Source organism: Rattus norvegicus, chromosome 9 (genome assembly GCF_021556685.1).
Source record: "Rattus norvegicus strain SHRSP/BbbUtx chromosome 9, alternate assembly SHRSP_T2T, whole genome shotgun sequence".
NCBI classification, from domain to species: domain Eukaryota; kingdom Metazoa; phylum Chordata; class Mammalia; order Rodentia; family Muridae; genus Rattus; species Rattus norvegicus.
Window position 1 is genome coordinate 18,633,076 of NC_141542.1, and position 22,433 is coordinate 18,655,508.

Consider the following 22,433-nt stretch of genomic DNA (forward strand, 5'->3'; position numbering starts at 1 on the left):
GGGCAGGGAGTGGAATGGCCTAAGGTTAAGCTAAACCTCAATTTTAATGGGTCCATAAGTTCAGGAGGGAGTCCATTTTATCATTGTCATCTGTGGCTTCTGTGTCCTTATCCTGGGTGTGCTGACTCTGTGATACGATGCCACCTCAACTCACATATGTCAGGGTGAAAATCATGTATGACTTTTCTGGGAAGAACTCTGCCTTTTCCTACCATGCTCCACCATGTTCATAGCAGCCTTATTTATAATAGTCAGAAAATGAAAAGATCCCAGATGCCCTTCAACAGAGGAATGGAAACAGAAAGTGTGGTACATCTACACAATGGAGTACTACAGAGATATCAAAAACAATGACTTCATGAAATTCATAGGCAAAGAGAATGAACTAAAACATATCATCCTGAATGAGTTAACCCAATCACAGAAACAAACACATGGTATGCACTCATTGATAAGTGGATATTAGCCCAAATGCTCAAATTCTCCAAGATTCAAAGACCAAATGAAATTCAGGAAGGATGACCAAAATGCTGATTCTTCACTCCTTCCTTTAAAGGAGAAGAAGAATCCCTATTGAAGGGATAGGGATGCAAACTTTAAAACAGAGCCTAGAGGAATGTCCATTCAGAGTCTACCCCACATGTGGCCTATACATATACAGCCTTCAAACTAGATAAGGTGGATGAAGCTAAGAATTGCAGGCTGATAGGAACTGGATATAGATGTCTCCTGAGAGGCACAGCCAGGTCATGTCAAATACAGTGGCAAATGCTAGCAGCAAACCACTGAACTGAGAACTGGACCTCATTTGGAGGAATTACAGAAAGATTGAAAGAGCTGAAGGGACTTGCAACCCCATAAGAACAACCATGGCTGCCAAGCAGAGTTCCCAGAGACTAAACCAGTACCCAACCACTATACAGGGACTGTGCCATGGCTCGATCTGCATGTGTATCAGAGGATGGTCTTCTTGGGCACAAATGGAATGAGCAGCCCTTGGTCCTGCCTAGGCTGGGAAAGTGGATGGCTGGTGAAGGGAATACTTTTATAGCAGAGGTGGAGGGCGATGGTATTCAGACTTGTTTCTGGAAAACAAGGAAGGAATAACATTTGAATTCGAAATGAAAAATAACCAACTAAAAATCAACAACAACAAAATGGTATTTTGAGCTTCGAATCAAAAAAAGCCACAGTCAGGAAATAGAAAATTGTATGCCTCTGGTTTTCTTCAAATATGCTCGGGGCCCAGGTAGGTTCTGGGCCTAGGCTGAACCAAGCAGGTTCCTGCCACTGACTGCTCCTCTATTCCTGTTTCCAGAGGCACCATGCAGATTAATATTGGGCCAGAGATGTGGGAAGAGCTGGTCAGAAGTGGCTTTCTTTCTGTGGTCTCAGGATTATCTGCATTCCAGGGTGTTCAGGATTTTCTGCCCCAGGATTTGGGTGCAGGATTCCCGATGGCTTTAAACTCCCTTATGCCATCTTTATATGTCCTGGGAGGTGTTACAGAAAAATTAATGTTTATCCTATTAATTTGGTCAAAACTGTCATCGACAGAGTATAATTTAGAGGTAACTATATATTTGACAGCAAGCATACACAGTGGGTAATGTATGCATGATGAAGTTGAAATTCAGAGTTGGAAACACAGTGCACAGTGACTGTATAAATGCCTGTGAATCTCAGTCTGACTGGGAAGTGATTTGATGCCCAGTCCCCATGCGAATGCACAGATCCATCCCTCCCTGATAGCTGTGGGACTTCAGATGTTGACACTAATGATCAATAAAGAAGGTTCTTAAGAGTGAAGAGTTTGAGATTACTCCTTTATTGACCAGAATACATCCAATTTACTTGATAGTAACCAAATGCAGGTAGTCAATATATACAGTCTATATCCTTATCAAAATAGAAAAGCAAATGAACAAAACAACAACAACAGATAAATAACAAATCTTCAAATGAATAGAAGGAAAACCAAATAACCAAAACAATTAAAAATTAACCAAACTTTAAATAGAGGAATTGCACTAAGCATTTTTTGCTGCTCCTTTTGCAGAATAGACTTATAGCCTGTGGCTTGCCTTGGAGACATAGTAGACAAGCAGTTAGTGATGGTAATAATCTTTTCAAGAGGAGTGGAAGTAGGTCTGTATTGTTGGAGTGGGGGTATTAAGGAAAAAGCCTACCAATATTGAGTATAAATGGTATTACAGACTTTGTCACAAAGTCTTTCCAATATTGTGAACTGATCTCCATGAAACTCTTCTGGATGACCCATCAGGACAAGTACAAATTTACACGTGCACAGTCTTTCTGGATGACCAGCAGCTCTTAATTGATGTGCATCAGCACTTCTCTGAGTCCCTCAAAATGTGTACACTTGCTGGACAGAGGCAAGGTGAAAATACAGCGTATTCAATCCAAAGAAATCAAACTAAAGGAGGAAAATGCAGTCCACAATTGCTATGGACAGTACAGATGAGATGCAATAGTGTTGCATTTGCTGTGCACACTTAGTTTTCCTCCTGTAGCACCTCTCTCCAAGGGAGATCTTGTCCTGGACTGCGTCATGTTCGAGTTTCTGCTGGAGAATTTCATACCTAGCAGAGCAAGGGAAAAAAGGTTTAGTGAGTGGTTGTCAATTCAGCTCTCCCCCTTACATCAGCTCTATTCAGTTGGATAATCCAGCATGACCTGTCAGCTGAGGTCAGTCCCTGCATCCCCAAGTGTCCTAGAGTACCTGCGCTTGGATTTATATCTCACCTTTCAAACTGCTAGAATTTGAACTGTGGACTATGCACTGTACTGGGATTAAGAGAAAAATGAGCATTTTTTCCCACTGGTCCAGGTATATGACATTGATAATAACATTGTAGCTATGTCTGAAACTGAGTCCAAGAGAGGTATGAGCAACCTAGAATACCATGTGGATGCCTTCTGGAGAACAGGTCCAGAATTGAGGTGAAATTTCTGATTATGTGAGCACTGAAGGAAGCCGTCTAGTTTCCATTTGTAACCACTGTATCTGCAAATACACAGAGAAGCCATCTCACTTCAAATTCATGCTCACCGCACAGATCCTGTAATCACTGAGAATGTGCTCCAGGCAAATCTTCCCAGCGTACACATGGACATTAAAGGTGATTGTGATGTAGAAACAGAACAGCACCCTGTAAGTCTATGGCTAGTGTAAGGCAATTTGTGAGAGGACAGAAGAGTAAATGTCCTCAGATCTTTCCGGAGAGATCACAGGAAGAAAGGAGTAGAAAATAGCAAGAAATCCAGAGGATCATGTATATCGTTTCATGGGCAAAATTCACATGAACTGTACCAGAACTATACTCTGAGTAGCTCTTTAGCTGCCTGAGGCTGAAGTCCATGTAGGTGGTCATTCACCAAAAACAGGTACTTATATAGGGAAAGGATATTCAAATGGATTCTAGCCTGTGTTCCTACCTGAACATTAATGCTTAATGTAAAGATTCCCCAGGATTCGCTGGAGGCATAAAAACAAATGTTGAGTGGGATATGTACATAGTGAATAGAGCCTATAGATAGCTCAGTCAGTGATGTGCTGTCCTCTCATAAACCGTCATAGACTCAGGGTTCTTTCCCCATTAACAATCCGGCTTAGCAAGTCCCAAAGGCTGTGTAGAGCTGTCTTGTTGCTCAGCAAAGGATCATATGTTGGTGGTGGACTAGACTCTTGTTCTTGTTCACTCTTTCAGACTTTCCCCAAAGTGTGCAGCTTCTTCTAATCGGAGCTGTCTTTACCATAGCCTGAGTGACTTCATGCCCAAAGCTAGAATCATAGGAAATCTCCATAACCAGGATCCAAATCAACAAATTTTCTCCCCGTAATGTGATTGTTCCACAGATAATTTGAATAAGTAAGTAAAAGCTTGCATGGATTATCTCACACTGAATCAGAATCCATGGAAGGGCTCCATCGTATGGTACACTTTTACTCCTTGGCTGATGGACGTCTGGATAGATTCTCCTTCAAGGTTACTCTGGGACCACTACAACACTGATGCTCCCTAGTTGCAATGGCAATACCTACTCCTTGTTGTGGAATCACTGGGTTAACTAAAACTTCTGTTCCACTTTCTGAACATGGCTTCTCATAGGGCTACCTGTTCTTACACTGTCAGACCCATTTGAAGCTCATCATTTCTCCTAACCCATTGAGGCTGAAATTAACTGAGAGAAAATGATGTTGATCGACAGCACTTGCAGAATGCTACACAGATAACATAGAGGAGCACTTTGGATTATCTGTGCACCTAAAGGGGCTCCTGAAACTGCCCTGTTCTTGCACCACAGCATAGCTATGCGACTTTTTCTGGATGACGATACAATTCCAAGCAACTCAAATTCTCAATGAATAAAATCCAAGCCAAACTCCCAGGGGAAGCTGTAGTGTGCCAAGGTAGCTGGAAAGAAATGGTAGCAGGCAATGTGGAAAGCAACCTTGGAGAAGACACAGTGAGTGACATAACCTTCCAGTGGGCTTTCACAATTCACAAAGAACAGAGAAGCCGCATAAACTCATGGATTTTATACAGAAGCCTTGCACTTACCGCCCTGTACTCCATTCCTTTGATGTGCTCCAAAGGATTTCAATGCAGATCAGTAGTTTTGCCCCTAATCACTTGAAAATCTAACTTTACAGGTATTTTTGTGTCCTCTTTTTGGGGGTTGCATTTCTAAAGGATTCTATTGTCCTGCTTCTACACCATAACAAAAAGGGACCTGCAAGCTCTAGGCCTGTACCATTTGTTACCCCTGTGAAAACGACTCACTTGAACATATTTCCACTCCTCCCCCAGACTTCACAAGATAATTCTGTTCTGAAATTTTTGGAAACAGAATAAATTAGTAATTTAAGTGTCCTTTTGCTGTACAGAGCTAGATGGAGATGCCAAATGACTGGGCAGCTCTATTTCATGTTTCATGGATGTAAAGTGAACGCTTAGAGTACTTTTCTCATGAAACTTGGAAATAGAGGGAAACACACGTTCACTACTGCAAACACACACACACACACACACATATACCCACACACACACCACACACACACACACAAACACACACACACACACAGACATACACAGATACTCACTTGCACGCACAAATGAAAACTTTGATCTTGTGCAGCACATTTCCTGTTGAGTGAGGAATTAGTGGGAACAATGCTGTGTACAAGTCTCTTAGACTAAAGCAGGCTGTGCTGCCCTGGCCAGTACTCATTTCCACTTCAGGAAACCTTTCTATGCAGATACTTGCTGGTCCGACAAGTAAGTTACATGTTCTGCACAGATAGCCTAAACAACACAACATCAAATCCCCAAGAGAGAGATTTCTAGGAAAAGACTCCATCAAGCGCTATGCTGACTCATCATAGGCCCCTCACTAAAACTACCCTGTTTTCTTCATAGAAGACTTTGGAAGCATCAGAGAAGACAGTAACTAATGGTCAGTCCCAGGAACTTTTCATCACATTAGAGTTCATGTGATATTAAAACAACCTCAATGTCAGTCAGAATAAGGCTAAATAAATAACATACAGTGAATTTTCTGGAATGCAGCACTGTGTACAATATTGAGAGGGAATCTATCCTGTGAGAATGCAGTGCCCATGATATAGTCAGCAAAGAAATGTCAGCAGAGGGATGCACTCTAGGATTCCATGCAAGATCATGGTGAAGCCAATAAGACAATCCAGAATCTTCCCGGGCGATAACTCTGTTCAGGTAAAGTGAAGAAATCTAATCCTTATTTTTAAAATAGCTGAATGGTTTAAGAATGTGTTGAGACAAATAAGAGAGGGGGCTCCACTTGGAACTGGACGAATGATGCAAAGACTGCTGGCCAGCACAAAAAAAGGAAGCTTCATGTTTGTTGAGAGACCTAGGCTTAAAGGACTAAGTTAGATAATGACTGGACAAAACTGCATGTCATGAACTGGCCTCCCCGCATGCTCCCTAAGATGCAGGTCAGCACAGCAATGTACCTTTCTTGAGAATTGGGGGTATATACTGATAACTTTGTTCTTGAAGTCTCAAATCTCTCATGGCAACCCTCAGCCTTTGAGAAACCTTTTCCACATCCTTGCTCTTCTAACCAGCTTCAGACTGTAAGGCCCAGTTATGAACTCTGCAGGAGCACTCAAATAAGACAGGACTGACATGCTGATACACAGGCTCTGTAGTTACCCAAGATCTATGAAGCATGAAGTCACCATCTTCATATACAGGGACATGAGGGGAGGAAGAACAAAAGCCACCACAAATGACAATGAGAACCATTTCTTTGGCATTTCCAGCAGGCTCTCCTCCTTGAAAACTACTTACTTCCTGAGTCTCACACCATCCCTGAAAAGAAAATGAGCTCCAGGCTTTTGCTTCATCCCTCAAAGCCCTGTTCTAGTCTAAAGAGGGGCTCCCACATAGCACCCTCCATACATAATGGCATGTAGTGCCGTGCTGTGTGATCAACCTATCTCCCTTAATGAAGTGCAGATTCTCAAAGAGCAGGAGCATTTGCTTTCCAAACAGGCAGTTTCTTGAAAAGGGGCTATCTCAACAGAGGGCCTTGTAAACCATCACATGAATGAACACTTGGATGAGACCTAGGTCAGGACATGGATCAGTCAATAGACAGTTACATTGGTTTGTCTATGTTTATGGTAAGACATGAGGACACCCTGACCCTGAGGCCTAACCCTACCTGCTGTTGCTTGGCTCTGGGGTCACAGATGTTCATTCCGGCCTCTTCGCAGAACCTCTTTATCTCCTCAGAGGATGCTGGCAGTTCAGTCTGCTCCACCAGCTGTTCTCTCTTCTCATTCAGCAAAATCTGTATATTGTTCTCCAATTGAGTTTGTTCACGCAGGAGCTGTGAGTGCCTGATGCTGAACCACAAACATAAATGGTAAATCCCAGGCAGCTTCTATTTGCCTGTCACTCTTGCAAGTACAATTATCCCTTCAAGGGTCCTCATCCCCAGAAATCCCCAGACTAGAAGAACATTATACATGTTAGCACCAATTAGAGGAGGTCAAATCCAGAGGACACATTCCACATGAATCAAAGTATTTCTGAAAATCCTGACACTAAGACAGTTTATATAAATCAAGGTAGAAGAAATGGTCCATAAGGGAGCTCATATGTCCATAGTATGCTGAAATCATCTACAAGTAGAAGTCAAATGCCCTCTGAGGGAGGATAGAAGACCCAATAGCTCTACAATCTATCCATGTGTTTCTCATGGATCATAGACATCCTGTCAGAGTCCTAGAGATTCAGAGTTGATTGATATTCCCATCATGGTGCAAACCATTTCTATCTAGAGGATCTTTAACGGGGAAAATAACAATTGGAGGGTCTTCTACACCCTTCACATGTACAACTGAGTCCAAGAGCTACAAATCTAAGACCCTTGCCAGGAGGCAGCCTTCTTGTTAAGAGTCAGACACTACAGAACCAGAGCCCTGACTTTTGTTAAAGTCATACAGGACAGAAGCATTCCCTGCCTAGTGCTGGATTCTCATCTCTGTCAGCGACTCACCGGTAGGAACTGTTCACTTGTATGAGCTCCTTGTACCTCTCCATGGCATCACTTATGTAGTTGGTCATCATTTGCATAGCCATAATTCTCATCTCATATTCGGATTGAAGTACTGGCAATTCGACATCCAGCCTGGGTTAGGTCATGGCCCAAGAAACAAATAACCATCTGAACTCATGGTTTCAGAATTAGTTGAAATGTAAATAAAAAATATATAATAAAAAAGTTCAAATTCAAGGAATGGTGGAAGGGAAGAAAGTGGCAAACTCAAAAACCAGACCAAAACCCAACAGTGAGACTCAATCCACAGAAAATATTTCTATGTAAATAAGCAAACATTTGTTTTGAAATAAGGACTCCTTGGAATCCTGAGAGATATGGTTCTGCAAAGACTCACTATATAGGAGGGGGCAGAGCCTGAGAGCTGCCTGTTTGGGAATAACAACGGTCAAGACAACAGTGACCATTTCTAGGTCACAATAAACAATCCCTGGATAGTTAAAAAAATAAAAAACTAAAGATTAAAGCAGGTGAAACAAATTAGGTAAAATCAGACTGTTCTCTCGATTACTTAAACTCAGTATGTACCACATACTTGCTCCTTCAAAGTATTTGTACTGGTTAAGTTTATTATCCTGGGCACAGGACAACAGAGTCACGGTACCAGTTGGAGGGACCTGACCTTCAAGAGCTGGCCAGGTGAGCATGATGGAATTGACTAGTTCAGGAAGAAGATTCCTCCAGTCTGTGCCACAGCTTTGGGCCCAAGAGAAAGCTGTGATGACATTTCTCTTGTTTTGAAAGCAGGTATAAACAATCCTTGGTTTCTATCATTACATGAATTCCCAGAGGGCATAACTAAGTTTGACAGGGAAGAGGATTTATAGCACCTCCTCCCCTCGGGAGAGTCCTGGGTGCCACCAAGGTATACAGAAGGAGCAAAGTGCTCTTTTGATCAATGTGGACCTCCACGTACTCATCACTATCATGACCTGCAAAGTGTTGATCAAACAAATCCTCAGACCCCATCAAAGGTCCCAGACGTCCTGATCCTGAGTAAAACACCACATATACTTCCACATACATACATAGCAACCCATATCCAAACACATTTAGAATGCCAACTACATCCATGGAGGTGCCATAGAATCAGAGTATAATGAACAAATCCAGAGGAAAGAGTGATGACGTGCAGGCATTTCATTCACACACACAGTTGCAGCAAGTGTGACCAGGTCCTTCCAGCTACTGACAGAACCAATGCTAATCCAAGAGGCTCAGGGTCAAGTACAAAAGAGGTTGACCCTAAACACACAGCACCTAGCTTATCTCACAAGCAAATGCCTGCCAAAGCTCCTTAAAATCCAGGATGAGAGGTGAAACTCTCTCGTGCTATGAGTAAATCTTGAGGTAGCAGAGAGAGAGCGCAAGACAGTGAACAGGTTACTGGGCATAATGACTACCTGTGGTCCCACTCATCATAGATATAAAGATCCAGGATTTGATAAAGTTCATCCCTCTCGAATTGACACTTCTGGATTTCAAATTTGAGTTCCTCCAGTTCCTTTAGACACTCCTCTTGCTGACTGATGACATTTTGGGATGATGCCTTCCTACCAAAACCTGTAGATAGATAAACCCAAGTGAATTTGCATATTTGAACCAATGGGCAGAATAGATCATTCTGAATCGGAAAAGGAGGTTGAGGAAGGGGAAATGGTAGAGACTGGGTGAATCCCTGAAAGAGCAGAAAAGCTTTCTTAAAGGTTGATTCTTAAGCTATGTCCCTCTTCCCAACCTCTAATGCCATACACGTGCCACACTCACTATTACACAACCCCCGGCACTGAAAGTTATAATCTGACTGAGACATAAACATCTGCAACATTGTTATCTCATATCAGGTGTGGTGCAGATAATCCTGGAGTTCATAATGACTTCATAATGCTTAGCACCATCAAGCTCTAACCAAGTGTGGTCCAGCCCAAAGTGTCTGAGAACTCAATTCATGACTAGGGGTGCATCCTTCCTTGTTCTCGCCATCAGACACTTATGTAACCTACAGTAATCTAGAGGATGAAGTGCTTCAACTCCCAAATGTGGATGGTCACATTGTTAATCCCACAGTGCCTCCTCCTGCCAATCATTGACACTCACAGTTAAAAAGCTTCAAGAAAAGACACTGAAGTCTTACCACTTTATGGCTTTCTCTCAAATTAAAGATCAGGAACTCCTGACTCTTGGTTTGCCTTTGAAAAATCCCAAGGCTCCTGCTTGTAAGGCCTAGTCTTAGAAGGCACATCTCAAACCTACCTCCTTGAGGATGTTCCCCAACTCTGCCCACGACTCACCAAGCCTTCCCCAGAATGATTTCCTCCTTCCTGTGTCACTATAGAGGGGGTCAGCTTCTCTCTGACCTGGTGCGGTCTCTCCTTGATCAACACTTTCCTTCCGAAATAGCCTGAGCAGCTGGCGAAACATGCCTGCTTGTGAACCCAAAGGGAACTGAAGGAATATCCCAAAGGCAGTTGGTGTCACCACAACACTGGTGACATCAGAGAAGATTCTAGGGATCTCTTAGATACAATAGATTGTCCAGTGAAGGGCTTACTGGTGATGTCACTGGAAAATTCTATGGCCTACCTACTAACCAGCTCTCCCCACACTGATGAATTTCTGTGGAGACCCTTTCCTCCAGTCTCTCATGTGTCGCTGGGAATACCATTTGGCAACCTCTATTTCAAAGCTAGATATTTCTCTCTGCTTCATTAGAAGTCAACAATGCTTTTGCTGGGGAGGGTTGCTTACAACCCTGAATTGGAGAACAGATTTTTCTTAGCACCCAAATCTCTAGGGACCAAGGAGGAGGGAGATTTTTCTTAAAAGTAAATCAACTACTTGAGACAATGCATGTGACACACATTTCCATTCCTAAGCTTTTCCCTTTTTCTGGAGGCCAATATATTTCTTCTATACCTCTGAGTGTATAAAACCTGGAAATATTTGCCTACTGTGCAGTCCTTGAAATCCGACATTGTTTCCATTTACATATCCATGTATTTCACAAAATCAATGGTGTATAATCCTATTTTTTTGCAATAAAAACTCCTTTTACTTGGGAACATAGGGATCAACTACAGGGCATATATAAAATAATAAATTTCTGTCTGTTTTATATATTTTGTAGGACATCCTCCCTTTCTCAAATATAACAAGACAATTAAATTGGACATCAGTGAGCAAATATCAACCTGGACCTTGTGTTACTACATTGTAACTATATAGCCATCACTTCTCCAATATCATTCTTCGTGAATAGACAAGTCTAGGCATGAGAATATTGGGGACTACACCATGATCTTTTACATGTAGCAAACATAAGAATCAGGAGGATGGAAAGGGAGTGGAATGGCCTGAGTTCAGGTTGAACCTCAATTTTAAAGGGTCCGTACGTTCAGGAGGGAGTCTATTTGGCATTGTGGTATATGGATTCTGTCTTCTTATCATAGGTGTTATAATAATTCAACATGAATGTGTGCTATAATGCCACCCCACCTCAGAGATGTAAGAGTAAAAATCATGACTCACCTTTCTGGGAAGAACTCTGCCTTTTACTACCATCTGGAGTTACACAACATCACTATACAAAGCTCAGAAGAGAGGGGTGCAGATGTGCGGGCCTTAGAAGTTGAGGATCTTTTCTTCTAATTAAGGCACTTGTTTTTCCTATGTAATTTTTCCATTGCTCTTTTACTAATGGTGGTTGACTTCTTTCCTGGCCTGCGGTAAACTGGAGTCCAATCTTGTGGATTACCGAACCTTCTATTTTTGAGATGACAGGCCCACCAAGGGTCCTACTGCATACAGAAGGTATGAATAAGTCTCATGGGCTGAAGTAAGTTAAAAACGACTGTGACAACAAAGAACTGATTAAGAAAACAAGAGCCCAGCTGCTCATCAAGATCACAGTGGTATGATAGTAAGAAAATGTGAACAGGGCATGGGGTGAAAAGATAAATTAATTAGGAGGTCATAGGCCTAGAAGGGGTAGCCTTTGCTCTCAGTGGAGCTGCCATTCTTTCTGCCATTCCTCGCCCTCTGCCACAGGACCAGAGACTTCCTCATACAACTGGCTGGCCTTGCAAAAGACCTGGCAGGGCTTCTCCCTGTAGAATAGGACATGTAGAGTCCTTGAGGACTCACCAAGAGGTCTCCTCCACACAGGTTCCTTGTTGTCAAAGGGAAATGTTCCTGCAGAATCCTGCCATGGCAGCAGGAATTTCAACCTGGCTGCTGTTGGTCCAGCTCACTGGATGCAGGCCTGAGGCCCAGGGGTATCTGGGGAAAGAAGCAGCACACACTACCTCACAGCTCTCTCTTTGTTGGATGCAACTGCTAGGACTGTGATAGGATTTTTGTTTCTTTGTGTGTTTATTAGAAATACCTATAAAGCTGATTAAAGTTGCAACATGCCTTCATACCCAGAGTGCAGAATGTTTTTACATTGTTGTTGTTCCTGTTTTATGTTTGGATTTTGTTTTTTAATCCCCTCAGGAAATTCCCTTGTGCTTAGAATGTTAAGCACATGCTCCGGAGGGATCGATTATTCAAGTTCGGCAAAGCTTTTGTTCTCACCATAACTCCACAGATGATGCCATTTCTTACTTTGAAATAAGAAAACAGTTATAGAGAAGTAAATTAACCTGTAAGCTATCAAAGAAGAAACACATCATGATTGTGGAATCGTACCCAGTATTTTGTATTTCCTAAGTTATTTTTATTTTAAACTTTTTTATTGGATTTTTTTGGGTACATTTCATCTTTTTTAAATCCTTAAAGGTATCTTTTATTCCTCTCCTCCCATTTACAAGGTGTAATTTCACCTGTGATTGTTAGTCCAGATAGTTTGGTCAATGGCTTAGATATCACCCTGGCCTAGTTTCCTTGGCATAAGCTGTGTTAGAAGCAGACTCAAAGGTTCAGGACTCAACAAATAATAAATTCCACTACATGTGGATACCTAGACTCACAGCCAGGAAAAGACTGGATTTCCATTCACTATTTAAAAAAAAAGATGCAGTTCATTAACATGTAAAAAATTTCTCAAGTATATTAAAGTGTTTACCATGGTCATACAGTTTTTCAAATACCTGGCATTCATCTTTTTCCAAAACCTAAAATATCTTTCTTATTCACAATTTTTTGATTATTTTTTGGTATTAGTATCATTTTTTCAAATTTCAGTTTTTTAAATAGATATATATGTTTTATTCAAACGTTATTCCCTTTCCCAGCTTTTGGTCCATAAGCCCCCTGCCGTGCCCTCTCCCATATCTATGGTCCCCCAATCCATGCCCCTTAGAAACCCCTTCCCGGACATTTCCCTGCACTCAGGGTCCAACCTTGTTAAGAACAAGGGCTTCCCCTTCCACAGGTGCCCCAACAAGGCTAGTCTCTCCTACATATGCAGTTGGACCCCTGGGTCAGTCCACGTATAGTCTTTTGCTAGTGGTTTATTTGGTTGGCATTGCTGTTCTTATGGGGTTGCAAGCCCTTCAGCTCTTTGAATCCTTCTTCTAATTCCCATAAAGGGCGTCCTGTTCTCAGTTCAGTAGTTTAATGCCAGCACTGACCTCTTTATTTGACATGCCCTGGATGTGTCTCTCAGGGGAGATGCATATTCTGTCCCTTGCAGTAAGCACTTTTTAGCATAATCAATCTTACCTAGTTTTGGTGGCTGTATATATATGGGCCACATGTGGGGCAGAGTCTGAATGGCTGTTCCTTCAGTCTCTGCTTTAGATTTGGCCTCCATATCCCCTGCTATGGTAATTTTTGTTCCCCTTTTTAAGAAGGAGTGGGAGCATCTGCACTTTGGTCATCCTTCTTGAGTTTCCTGAGATCTGTAGATTGCATCTTGGGTAATTCGAGGTTTTGGTCAATATCCACTTATCAATGAGTGCATACTGTCAACGAGGGGTGCTGAGAATCTGGAAGAGAATGGGGGACAAGAGACGCGAAGAAGGACTCCAAGACAAGAGTCTGGTCAAGGCGACAATTTTATTTTTTCCCAAGGCTGAATTTGTCCCATAAAAAGGGTAACAGAGAGAGGAGAGAAGTAAGAAACATTTACCCACGCCAAGGACACAATATTCATGTAGTCAGGGAATCGGCTGATGTTGACAGGTTGTCAGAAAGGTCACAGGTTTGTCATATCTATTAGTAAGCAGGATTTTGGTTTTTCAGAAAGGTTACAGGTCATGACATTGGGTATCTTAACGTCACACGTTATCATATGATTATTCATCTTGACCACCACATTTGTATTAGTCTTCTGCAGCTGGCTGGGGATTTTCCATGAACCCAGTCATACTTAATGCTCACCATAATAATAACATCAATAATGGAGGGCTTCAAGGCCATCGCTCCCAAGTGCATACCACGTGTGTTTTTCTGTGATTGGATTACCTCACTGTGGATGATATTTTCTAGTTCTTTCCATTTGCCTATGAATTGAACGTAGTCATTGTTTTTGATAGCTGAGTGGTACTCCATTGTGTAGATGTACCACATTTTTCGAATAAATTCCTCTGTTGAAGGGCATCTGGGTTCATTCCAGCTTCTGGCTATTATGAATAAGGCTGCTATGAACATAGTGGATAATATGTGTTGTTGTATGTTGGAGCATCTTTTGAGTATATGCCCAGGACAGATATAGCTGTGTGCTCAGGTAGTTCAATGTCCAATTTTCCAGGAACGTTCAGACTGATTTCCAGAGTTCTTGTACCAGTTTGCAATCCCAGCAACAATGGGTGAGTGTTCCTCTTTCTCCACATCCTCGCCAGCATCTGTTGTCACCTGATTTTTTGATCTTAGACATCCTGACTGGTGTGAGGTGGATTCTTAGGGTTGTTTTGATTTGCATTTCCCTGATGACTAAGGATATTGAGCATTTCTTTAGGTGCTTTTCAGCTATTCTATATTCCTCAGCTGAGAATGTTTTCTTTAGCTCCGAACCCCATTTATTAACAGGGGTGTTTGCCTCTCTGTACTCTAACTTATTGTGTGTTGTGTATACTTTGGATATAAGCCCTCCATCAGATGCAGGATTGGTAAAGATATTTTCCCAATCTGTGGGTTGCCTTTTTGTCCTAATGACACTGTCCTTTGCCTTACAGAAGCTTTTCAGTTTTATGAGGTCCCATTTGTCGATTCTTGATCTTAAAGCATAAGCCATTGGTATTTTGTTCAGGAAATTTTCCTTAGTGCTCATGTCTTCAAGACTCTTCCCTACTTTTTATCCATTACTTTTAGTGTATCTGGATTGATGTGGAGGTCCTTGATCCACTTGGACTTAAGCTTTGTACAGGGTAATAAGAATGGGTCAACTTGCATTCTTCTACATGTTGACCTCCAGTTGAATCAGCACCATTTGTTAAAAATACTATCTTTCTTCCATTGGATGTTTTAACTCCTTTGTCAAAGATCAAATGACCATAGGTGTGTGGGTTCTTTTCTGTGTCTTCAATTATGTTCCCCTGATCTGCCTGTCTGTATGCCAATACCATACAAACTATTGCTCTGTAATACTGCTTGAGGTCAGAGATGGTGATTCCCCCAGAAGGTCTTTTATTGTTGAGTATAGTTTTGCTATCCTGGGTTTTATGTTATACCAAATGACGGCAAATTGCACTTTCTACCTTTATAAAGAATTGAGTAGGAATATTGTTGGTGATGGCATTGAATCTGTAGATTGCCTTTGACAAAATGGTCATTTTTTACCATATTCATCCTGCCAATCTATGAGCATGGGATATCTTTCAATCTTCTGAGACCTTCTTCAATTTCTTCAGAGATTTGAAGTTCTTGTCATATACATTTTTTACTTGCTTGGTTCAAGTAACAGCAAGTTATTTTATATTATTTGGGACTATTGTGAAGGGTGTCATTTCCTTAATTTCTTTCTCAGCCTGTTTACCCTTTGAGTAGAGGAAGACTACTGAATTGTTTGGGTTAATTTTATACTCGGACAGTTTGCTGAAGTTGTTGATCAGGTTAAGTAGTTCTCTGGTAGAATTTTGGTGTTGCTTAAGTAGACTATCATATCATCTTCAAATATTAGTGTTTTGACTTCATCCCTTCTAAATTTTTCCCTTTGACCTACTTTCATTGTTTGATTGCTATGGCTAGGACGTTAAGTACCATATTGTACTTAAGTAGGGAAAGAGTGGGCAGCCTTGTCTAGTCCCTGATTTTAGTGGGATTCCTTCAATATTCTAAGTTTAGTTTGATGTTAGGTACAGGTTTGATGTATTTTGCATTTTCCCATATTTAGATTCAGGCCTTCAATTCCTGATCTTTCCAGGACTTTATTAATGAAAGGGTAATGAATTTTGTCAAATGATTTCTCAACATCTAATGAAATGATCATGTGGTTTTGACTTTGTTTATATGATGAATTTCGTTGATGGACTTCCGTATATTAAACCATCCCTGCATCCTTGCCATGAGGCCTAGTTGACCATGATGGATGATTGTTTGGATGTGTTCTTGGATTCAGTTTGCAAGAATTTTATTGAGCATTTTTGATCAATATTCATAAATAAAATAGGTCTGAATTTCTCTATCTTTGTTGTATCTTTGTGTGGTTTAGGTATAAGAGTAATTGTGGCTTCATAGAAGGAGTTTGGTAGTGCTCTGTCTGTTTCTATTTTGCGGAATAGTTTGGACAGTATTGGTATGAAGTCTTCTATGAAGGTCTGATAGAATTCTGCACTAAATCCATCTGGTCCTGGGCTCTTTTTGGATGGGAGATGTTTAATAGCAGTTTCTATGTCTTTATGAGTATGGGGTTGTTTCGATGGTTTATTTGTTCCTGATTTAACTGTGGTACCTGGTATATGTATAGAAAATTGTCCATTTCCTCCACATTTTCCAGTTTTCTTGAATATATGTTTTTGTAGTAGGATCTGATGATCTTTTTAATTTCTTCAGATTTTGTTGTTATGTCTCCCTTTTATTTCTGATTTTATTAATTTGGATACACTCTCTGTGACCTCTGGTTAATATGGCTAAGCGTTTATGTATCTGGTTGATTTTCTCAAAGAACCAGCTCCTGGGTTTGCTGATTCTTTTGATGCTCGGTTTTGTTTCTTCTTGTTTGATTTCAGCCCTGAATTTGATTATTTCTTGCCTTCTACTCATCTAGGGTTTATTTAATTTTTTCTAGAGCTTTTAGGTGTGCTGTCAAGCTGCTGACATATGCTCTCTTTTGTTTCTTTTTGCAGGCATACAGAGCTAGGCGTTTTCCTCTTAGCGCTGCTTTTAGTGTGTCCCATAAGTTTGGGTATGTTGTATCTTCATTTTCATTAAATTCTAAGAAGTCTTTAATTTCTTTCTTATGTCTCCAATGACCAAGTTGTCATTGACTTCAACTTCCATGTATATGTGGGCTTTCTGTCCTATTTGTTGTTATTGATCAGCAGCCTTAGTCCGTGGTTTTTTGATACGAGGCATGGGATTATTTCTATCTTCCTGTACCTGTTGAGGCTTGTTTTGTGACCGATTATATGGTCAATTTTGGAGAAGGTACCATGAGATGCTGATAAGAAGGTATATCCTTTGGTTTTAGGGTGGTGTGTTCTATAAATATATGTTAAATCCATTTGTTTCATAACCTGTTAGTCTTTCTGTGTCTCTGTTTAATTTCTGTTTCCCTGATCTGTCCATTGATGAAAGTGGCGTGTTTAAATCTCCTACTATTATTGTTTGTGGTGCAATGTATGATTTTTTGAGCTTTAGAAAGGTTTCTTATTGTTTAGGGACACAACTGCTATATACTTGACAAATATAGAAATCAACCAGAATATCCGTAGAAAGCATGTGACTGTTGGCCACATGAGGATGAGTTTCTTTCAAAGATCATCATGATTTTTGGTAAGATCTTCCCTGTAATTGGTGGCATGGCTTCCCACAAACATGGTCCAGTTGTCTAGAATCTCCTCCTTGGTCAGCATCTCATCCTTGTTCTTATCTGACTCATACACCAGATGCTGGGCCTCAGCCTGTGCATGGTCATAGTCCTGAGGGAGGATCCAGTGGTGAATCTCATCCTAATCCAGTTTCCCATCCTTGTTCAGATCTGGGAAATCATTGAACTGCTCCCCAGACAAAACCCAGTCGGTCTCAGGGCAATTGTCCTCGTGAGAAAAAGATGTCCACAATGTACTCATCCTGGTCCACAAAACCATCCCTGTTCTTGTCGATATTCTCCAGCGTTTCCAGAACTACAATCTCCTTCATATGTTCTAAATCCTCTTAGTGCAGAAAAGCAATGAACCAGTCCTGAGTAGCTGTCAGGTCACCCTCAAGGCCTTAAACCTCCTCTCATCTCGTGGAGGCAACTTTTTAAACTTGTGATGATCAGAGCTATCTTGGAATTCAGCAAGGTTTCCCAGGTAGTAGCCATAGGTAGCCTGCTTGTATTCTTCCCAGGAGATTTTTCATCTATGTCCCTATCATAATCCTTCCAGAGTTTAGCCACATTTTGGTTGATGTATCTTTTCTGTACCTGTTTGATCCAAACTTTCAGGTCCTCAGTAGTAACAAGGCCGCCTTCATCACTGTCGATTGGATCAACAATTTTCCCCAGCCTCTCCTGCTCTCGTTCAGGATTAGCTATCAAAGGTCTTGGAGTCCTCCTTGCCCAGGAAGACCTCATGATGGTACAGGAAGCTGTACTTATTCTCTGGTGGCCATTCGCTCTGCTCTGAATCAGGACAAACCATGTGCTCCTTGCTCATCATGCTCTTGGCCATGAACGCCAGGACCAGAGCCAGCAGCAGCCCATGGAGAGTCCCAGGCTGACACCATGCACCACAGTCATGATCAAAGGGAGGCAGCAGGGAAGTAGGGGCTCAGAGCAGCTTATCCGCTGTCCCTTCCCCAGAGAGGGCTTTTGTTACATTTCAAACGTTATCCATTTTCCTGGTTTCCACAAAACCCCTTATAAAACCCCCTCCCCCTTCTACTGTGAGGGTGTTACCACACCCACCCAAACACCCAGGCCTATCTGCCTCCCTGTTCTGGTTTCCCCTACACTGGGGCATCAAGCCTTGACAAGACCAAGGGCTTCTCCTCCCATTTGTGCCCAAGAAGGCCATCCTCTTCTACATATGCAGCTGTAGCCATGGGTCCGTCCATGTGTACTCTTTGGATGGTGGTTTCTGTCCTGGGAGCTCTGGGTGTTTCTTAGTGTTGTTCTTATGGGGCTGTAAACCCCTTCAGCTCCCTCAATTCTTTCTCTTTCTCCTCCATTGGGGACCCTGCTCTCAGCTGAATGGTTGGCTGCAAGTATCTGCCTCTGTATTTGTCATGCTCTTTACCCCAGTCTTTTGAGCAGATCACCACAGAGCAACGAAGATGTATTGTCTTGGCGTGATTATGTACAGACAAATAGATGATTTCTTAATTCTTATGATGGTTCTATAAGAATTCCTAAAATTAGATTAGTAATTTTAAGCTCCTTTATAATGGGACAGCTATTATGTTTTCTCTGGTAATCAAAATTGCATTGAGAACTCTTCCTTCTTAAAGTTTCATGAGTGAATTGCTTCTGCAATACGAAGCAGGCATCTACAAATTAGAACCCATGCTAAGAGGGTATAAACCAATTAACCAAAGCTCATAAAAAGAGAACTAATGATTTACTATAGGTGCAAGGACTGAACGTAAATAATTGACTAGATTTGCCTATAGGCAATTTCACTTATTCTTTTCTCATAAAAATTACAGCTTTTAACTCTCCATGAACATGCAGAGCCAGTGACAGATGGTGACGGTTTATCCTGATGATTACTCTTCATGGATATGCATGTAAACATTCTCTGTCGTAAACTGATTATCCAACTTATGATTTGAATTCCTGTGCAAACTTGTGGTGAACTTTTCACCATGTGATGCTGTGTTCAGAAAGATATACAAATGCTGAGGACAAAGAGAGAGAAAGCTTTTTAGACAGAACTGAACTGAATAGAACAGAACTCAAGAAGAACTTAGAAGTAAAGGCATAGCGTTGAGAGTAAGGCATTGAGAGTAAGGAAATTATTGTGTCATAAGAGCAAGAGGAAAGGAGATAAGAAGAAGAGAGCAAGGAGAACCTTATAAGTCAAAGTTTATGGAGGCAAACTTTTGTCTTTTAGGAAAACTGAAGAACTTATAAATAAAGGTTAAAATCACTGCTCTTCAGCCTTCAGCCTCGCTCACTGGCTAGCCTGTGCTCTTCAGTCAGGCTCATTGGCTAGCCTGTGCTCTTCAGTCAGGCTCACTGGCTAGCCTCTGCTCTTCAGTCAGACTCACTGGCTAGCCTCTGCTCTTCAGTCAGGCTCACTGGCTAGCCTCTGCTCTTCAGCCTGGCTCACTGGCTAGCCTGTGCTCTTCAGTCAGGCTCACTGGCTAGCCTCTGCTGTTCAGCCTGGCTCACTGGCTAGCCTCTGCTCTTCAGCCTGGCTCACTGACTAGCCTCTGCTCTCTCAGGCTCACTAGCTAGCCTCTGTTCTTCAGTCAGCATCACTGGGCAGCCTCTGCTCTTCAGTCAGTCTCACTGGCTAGCCTCTGCTCTTCAGTCAGGCTCACTGTCTACCCTGTGCTCTTCAGCCTGGCTCACTGGCTAGCCTCTGCTCTTCAGTCAGACTCACTGGCTAGCCTCTGCTCTTCAGCCTGGCTCACTGGCTAGCCTGTGCTCTTCAGTCAGGCTCACTGGATAGCCTCTGCTGTTCAGCCTGGCTCACTGGCTAGCCTGTGCTCTTCAGCCTGGCTCACTGACTAGCCTCTGCTCTCTCAGGCTCACTGGCTAGCCTCTGTTCTTCAGTCAGCCTCACTGGGTAGCCTCTGCTCTTCAGTCAGTCTCACTGGCTAGCCTCTGCTCTTCAGTCAGGCTCACTGTCTACTCTGTGCTCTTCAGTCAGGTTCCCTGGCTAGCCTCTGCTCTTCAGTCAGGCTCAATGGCTAGCCTCTGCTCTTCAGTTAGGCTCACTGACTAGCCTGTGCTCTTCAGTCAGGCTCACTGGCTAGCCTCTGCTCTTCAGCCTGGCTCACTGGCTATCCTCTGCTCTTCAGTCAGACTCACTGGCTAGCCTGTGCTCTTCAGCCTGGCTCACTGCCTAGACTCTGCTTTTCAGCTGGGCTCACTGGCTAGCCTCTGTTCTTCAGTCAGGCTCACTGGCTAGCCTCTGCTCTTCAGCTAGGCTCACTGGCTAGCCTCTGCTCTTCAGTCAGGTTCACTGTCTAGCCTCTGCTATTCAGTTAGGCTCACTGGCTAGACTCTGCTTCTCAGCTGGGCTCACTGGCCTATGGGGCCCTAGCATATCGCTTAACCATCTGCTCATGACTGCCTGACCACACTGACCACCTGACCAGTCGCCCTGACTTCTTAAAGTCATTCTCTAGAAAGAGCACAAGAAACCAAAGAGAAACACCACAGCAAACTTTTCCCATGGGCTCCTCTTTAACCTTAAGTGCTTTCATTATTTCTTTAAAAGAGTGAAATATAATTTCGGCTATTCATATGGCCAAGAGAGCTGTGCAGTAGTCATTGCTTTAGGGAATTTGGTGCTAAATCAAAAGATTCCTTTATTCTCTCACGATGTTATCTGTATGCTGTAAGATGTATGTTTAGAAAGCACAACACCAAATTCCTAAAATCTAGATGTTTTAAGACATCAGCTCATGGAGAAACATAACTGCTTCCTATCTAGACTGGGCTTTTTTGCTATACTGCAGGTACAATCAATTTTCCACACTACTTCCATGATTTTCAAGAATGATTAAGAGAAAAATAAGTTGAACATAATGACCTGAAAGGGGGTTCTGTCAAGTTGTGTTATGTGGGACAAGATACCAAACTATGATGGTAAACCTAAAACCACCTGTTCCCAAAACTAACAGAACTTACAGAAAATACATACTTTCTTATCACACCTCCTCCCCAATGGTCAGTGATTTAATGAGCACCTACTACGATCCTAGCACTGTGCATCTAAGTGTGTTATGGTGAATAAAATACTTAATAAAAAGCCTCATTAAGGAATAAAGAAAAATGAAACATAACTTTGAAACTCAGAATTCAATATAAGCAAAACCACCATTTCTTCAACTGGTGATTTCTGAGAACTTCATAATTTTTTCCATGGGCTTCTATAGTAATGCTACTGAGTCTTGATTTGGTAAATCACAAAAAGCAAGTCACACTTCTTTCTTGGCTCCCACAACTGTCAAAGGGAACAACACTGTTGCTGTCCATTAGGCTTCCCTATCAATCCTGCTATGGATGGTAATGAATTCCAGTCTTTTCAATGTGAAAACAGGCCACCACTTGAGGGCAAAGGTTATTAAAATTACCCAAACCGGTATATTCTCTAAAATTTTCACATAGCATTTTACTGATATCACAATGTAAATTCACCACAAATATTTAACCAATGAAAATATTGAATAGCGCTGCAAATAGGAGCGATAATCATATATACTTGAAAACAACTATTATGGACACAAAGGACGTACTAGGAGAAAAGATACATCACTAAAAGCTACACAAGCAGCAAAAAAGACACTATGTTTCTTGGTTTAAAAGTTAGGTGATACACTTGATCTTTAAAGACAGGCAATGTACTTGATCTTTAATCCCTTTAACTGTGCCCTGTCCACATAGAAACTGCAGTAGATGACAATCTTTTGTAAGATTTATTTATTTATATGTGAGACAATGCAGCTGTCTTCAGACACACCAGAAGAGGGCAACAGTACTCCTTACAGATGGTTGTGAGCCACCATGTGGTTGCTGGGATTTGACCTCTGGAAGA

The 22,433-nt window shown here is 41.8% G+C and overlaps 1 protein-coding gene and 1 pseudogene across 1 annotated transcript; both read right to left on the reverse strand.

The window, feature by feature from the left end:
- Window positions 1-1,801: 1,801 nt before the first annotated feature.
- On the reverse strand, window positions 1,802-10,056 carry LOC148003391 (disks large homolog 5-like). Its single transcript, XM_087569130.1, has 5 exons — window positions 9,927-10,056; window positions 9,039-9,198; window positions 7,576-7,707; window positions 6,736-6,919; window positions 1,802-2,603 (listed from the first exon to the last, which is right to left on the reverse strand). Exons 1-5 carry the CDS (start codon window positions 10,054-10,056, stop codon window positions 2,598-2,600), a joined length of 612 nt encoding a protein of 203 aa, XP_087425256.1. The 3' UTR covers window positions 1,802-2,597.
- A 7,433-nt stretch (window positions 10,057-17,489) lies between these two features.
- On the reverse strand, window positions 17,490-18,460 carry LOC134480446 (reticulocalbin-1-like; annotated as a pseudogene).
- Between the last annotated feature and the right edge of the window lie 3,973 nt (window positions 18,461-22,433).

Bases quoted from the DNA above. Each gene is read 5' to 3' on its own strand.
- LOC148003391 (XM_087569130.1), bottom strand. From the start codon at position 10,056: ATGTTTCGCCAGCTGCTCAGGCTATTTCGGAAGGAAAGTGTTGATCAA. The intron at 7,708-9,038 runs GTAGTCATTATG...GACCTAACCCAG, and splicing joins TATGATGAGTGGGACCACAG to GCTGGATGTCGAATTGCCAG. The intron at 6,920-7,575 runs GTGAGTCGCTGA...TTTGTGGTTCAG, and splicing joins CAAGTGAACAGTTCCTACCG to CATCAGGCACTCACAGCTCC.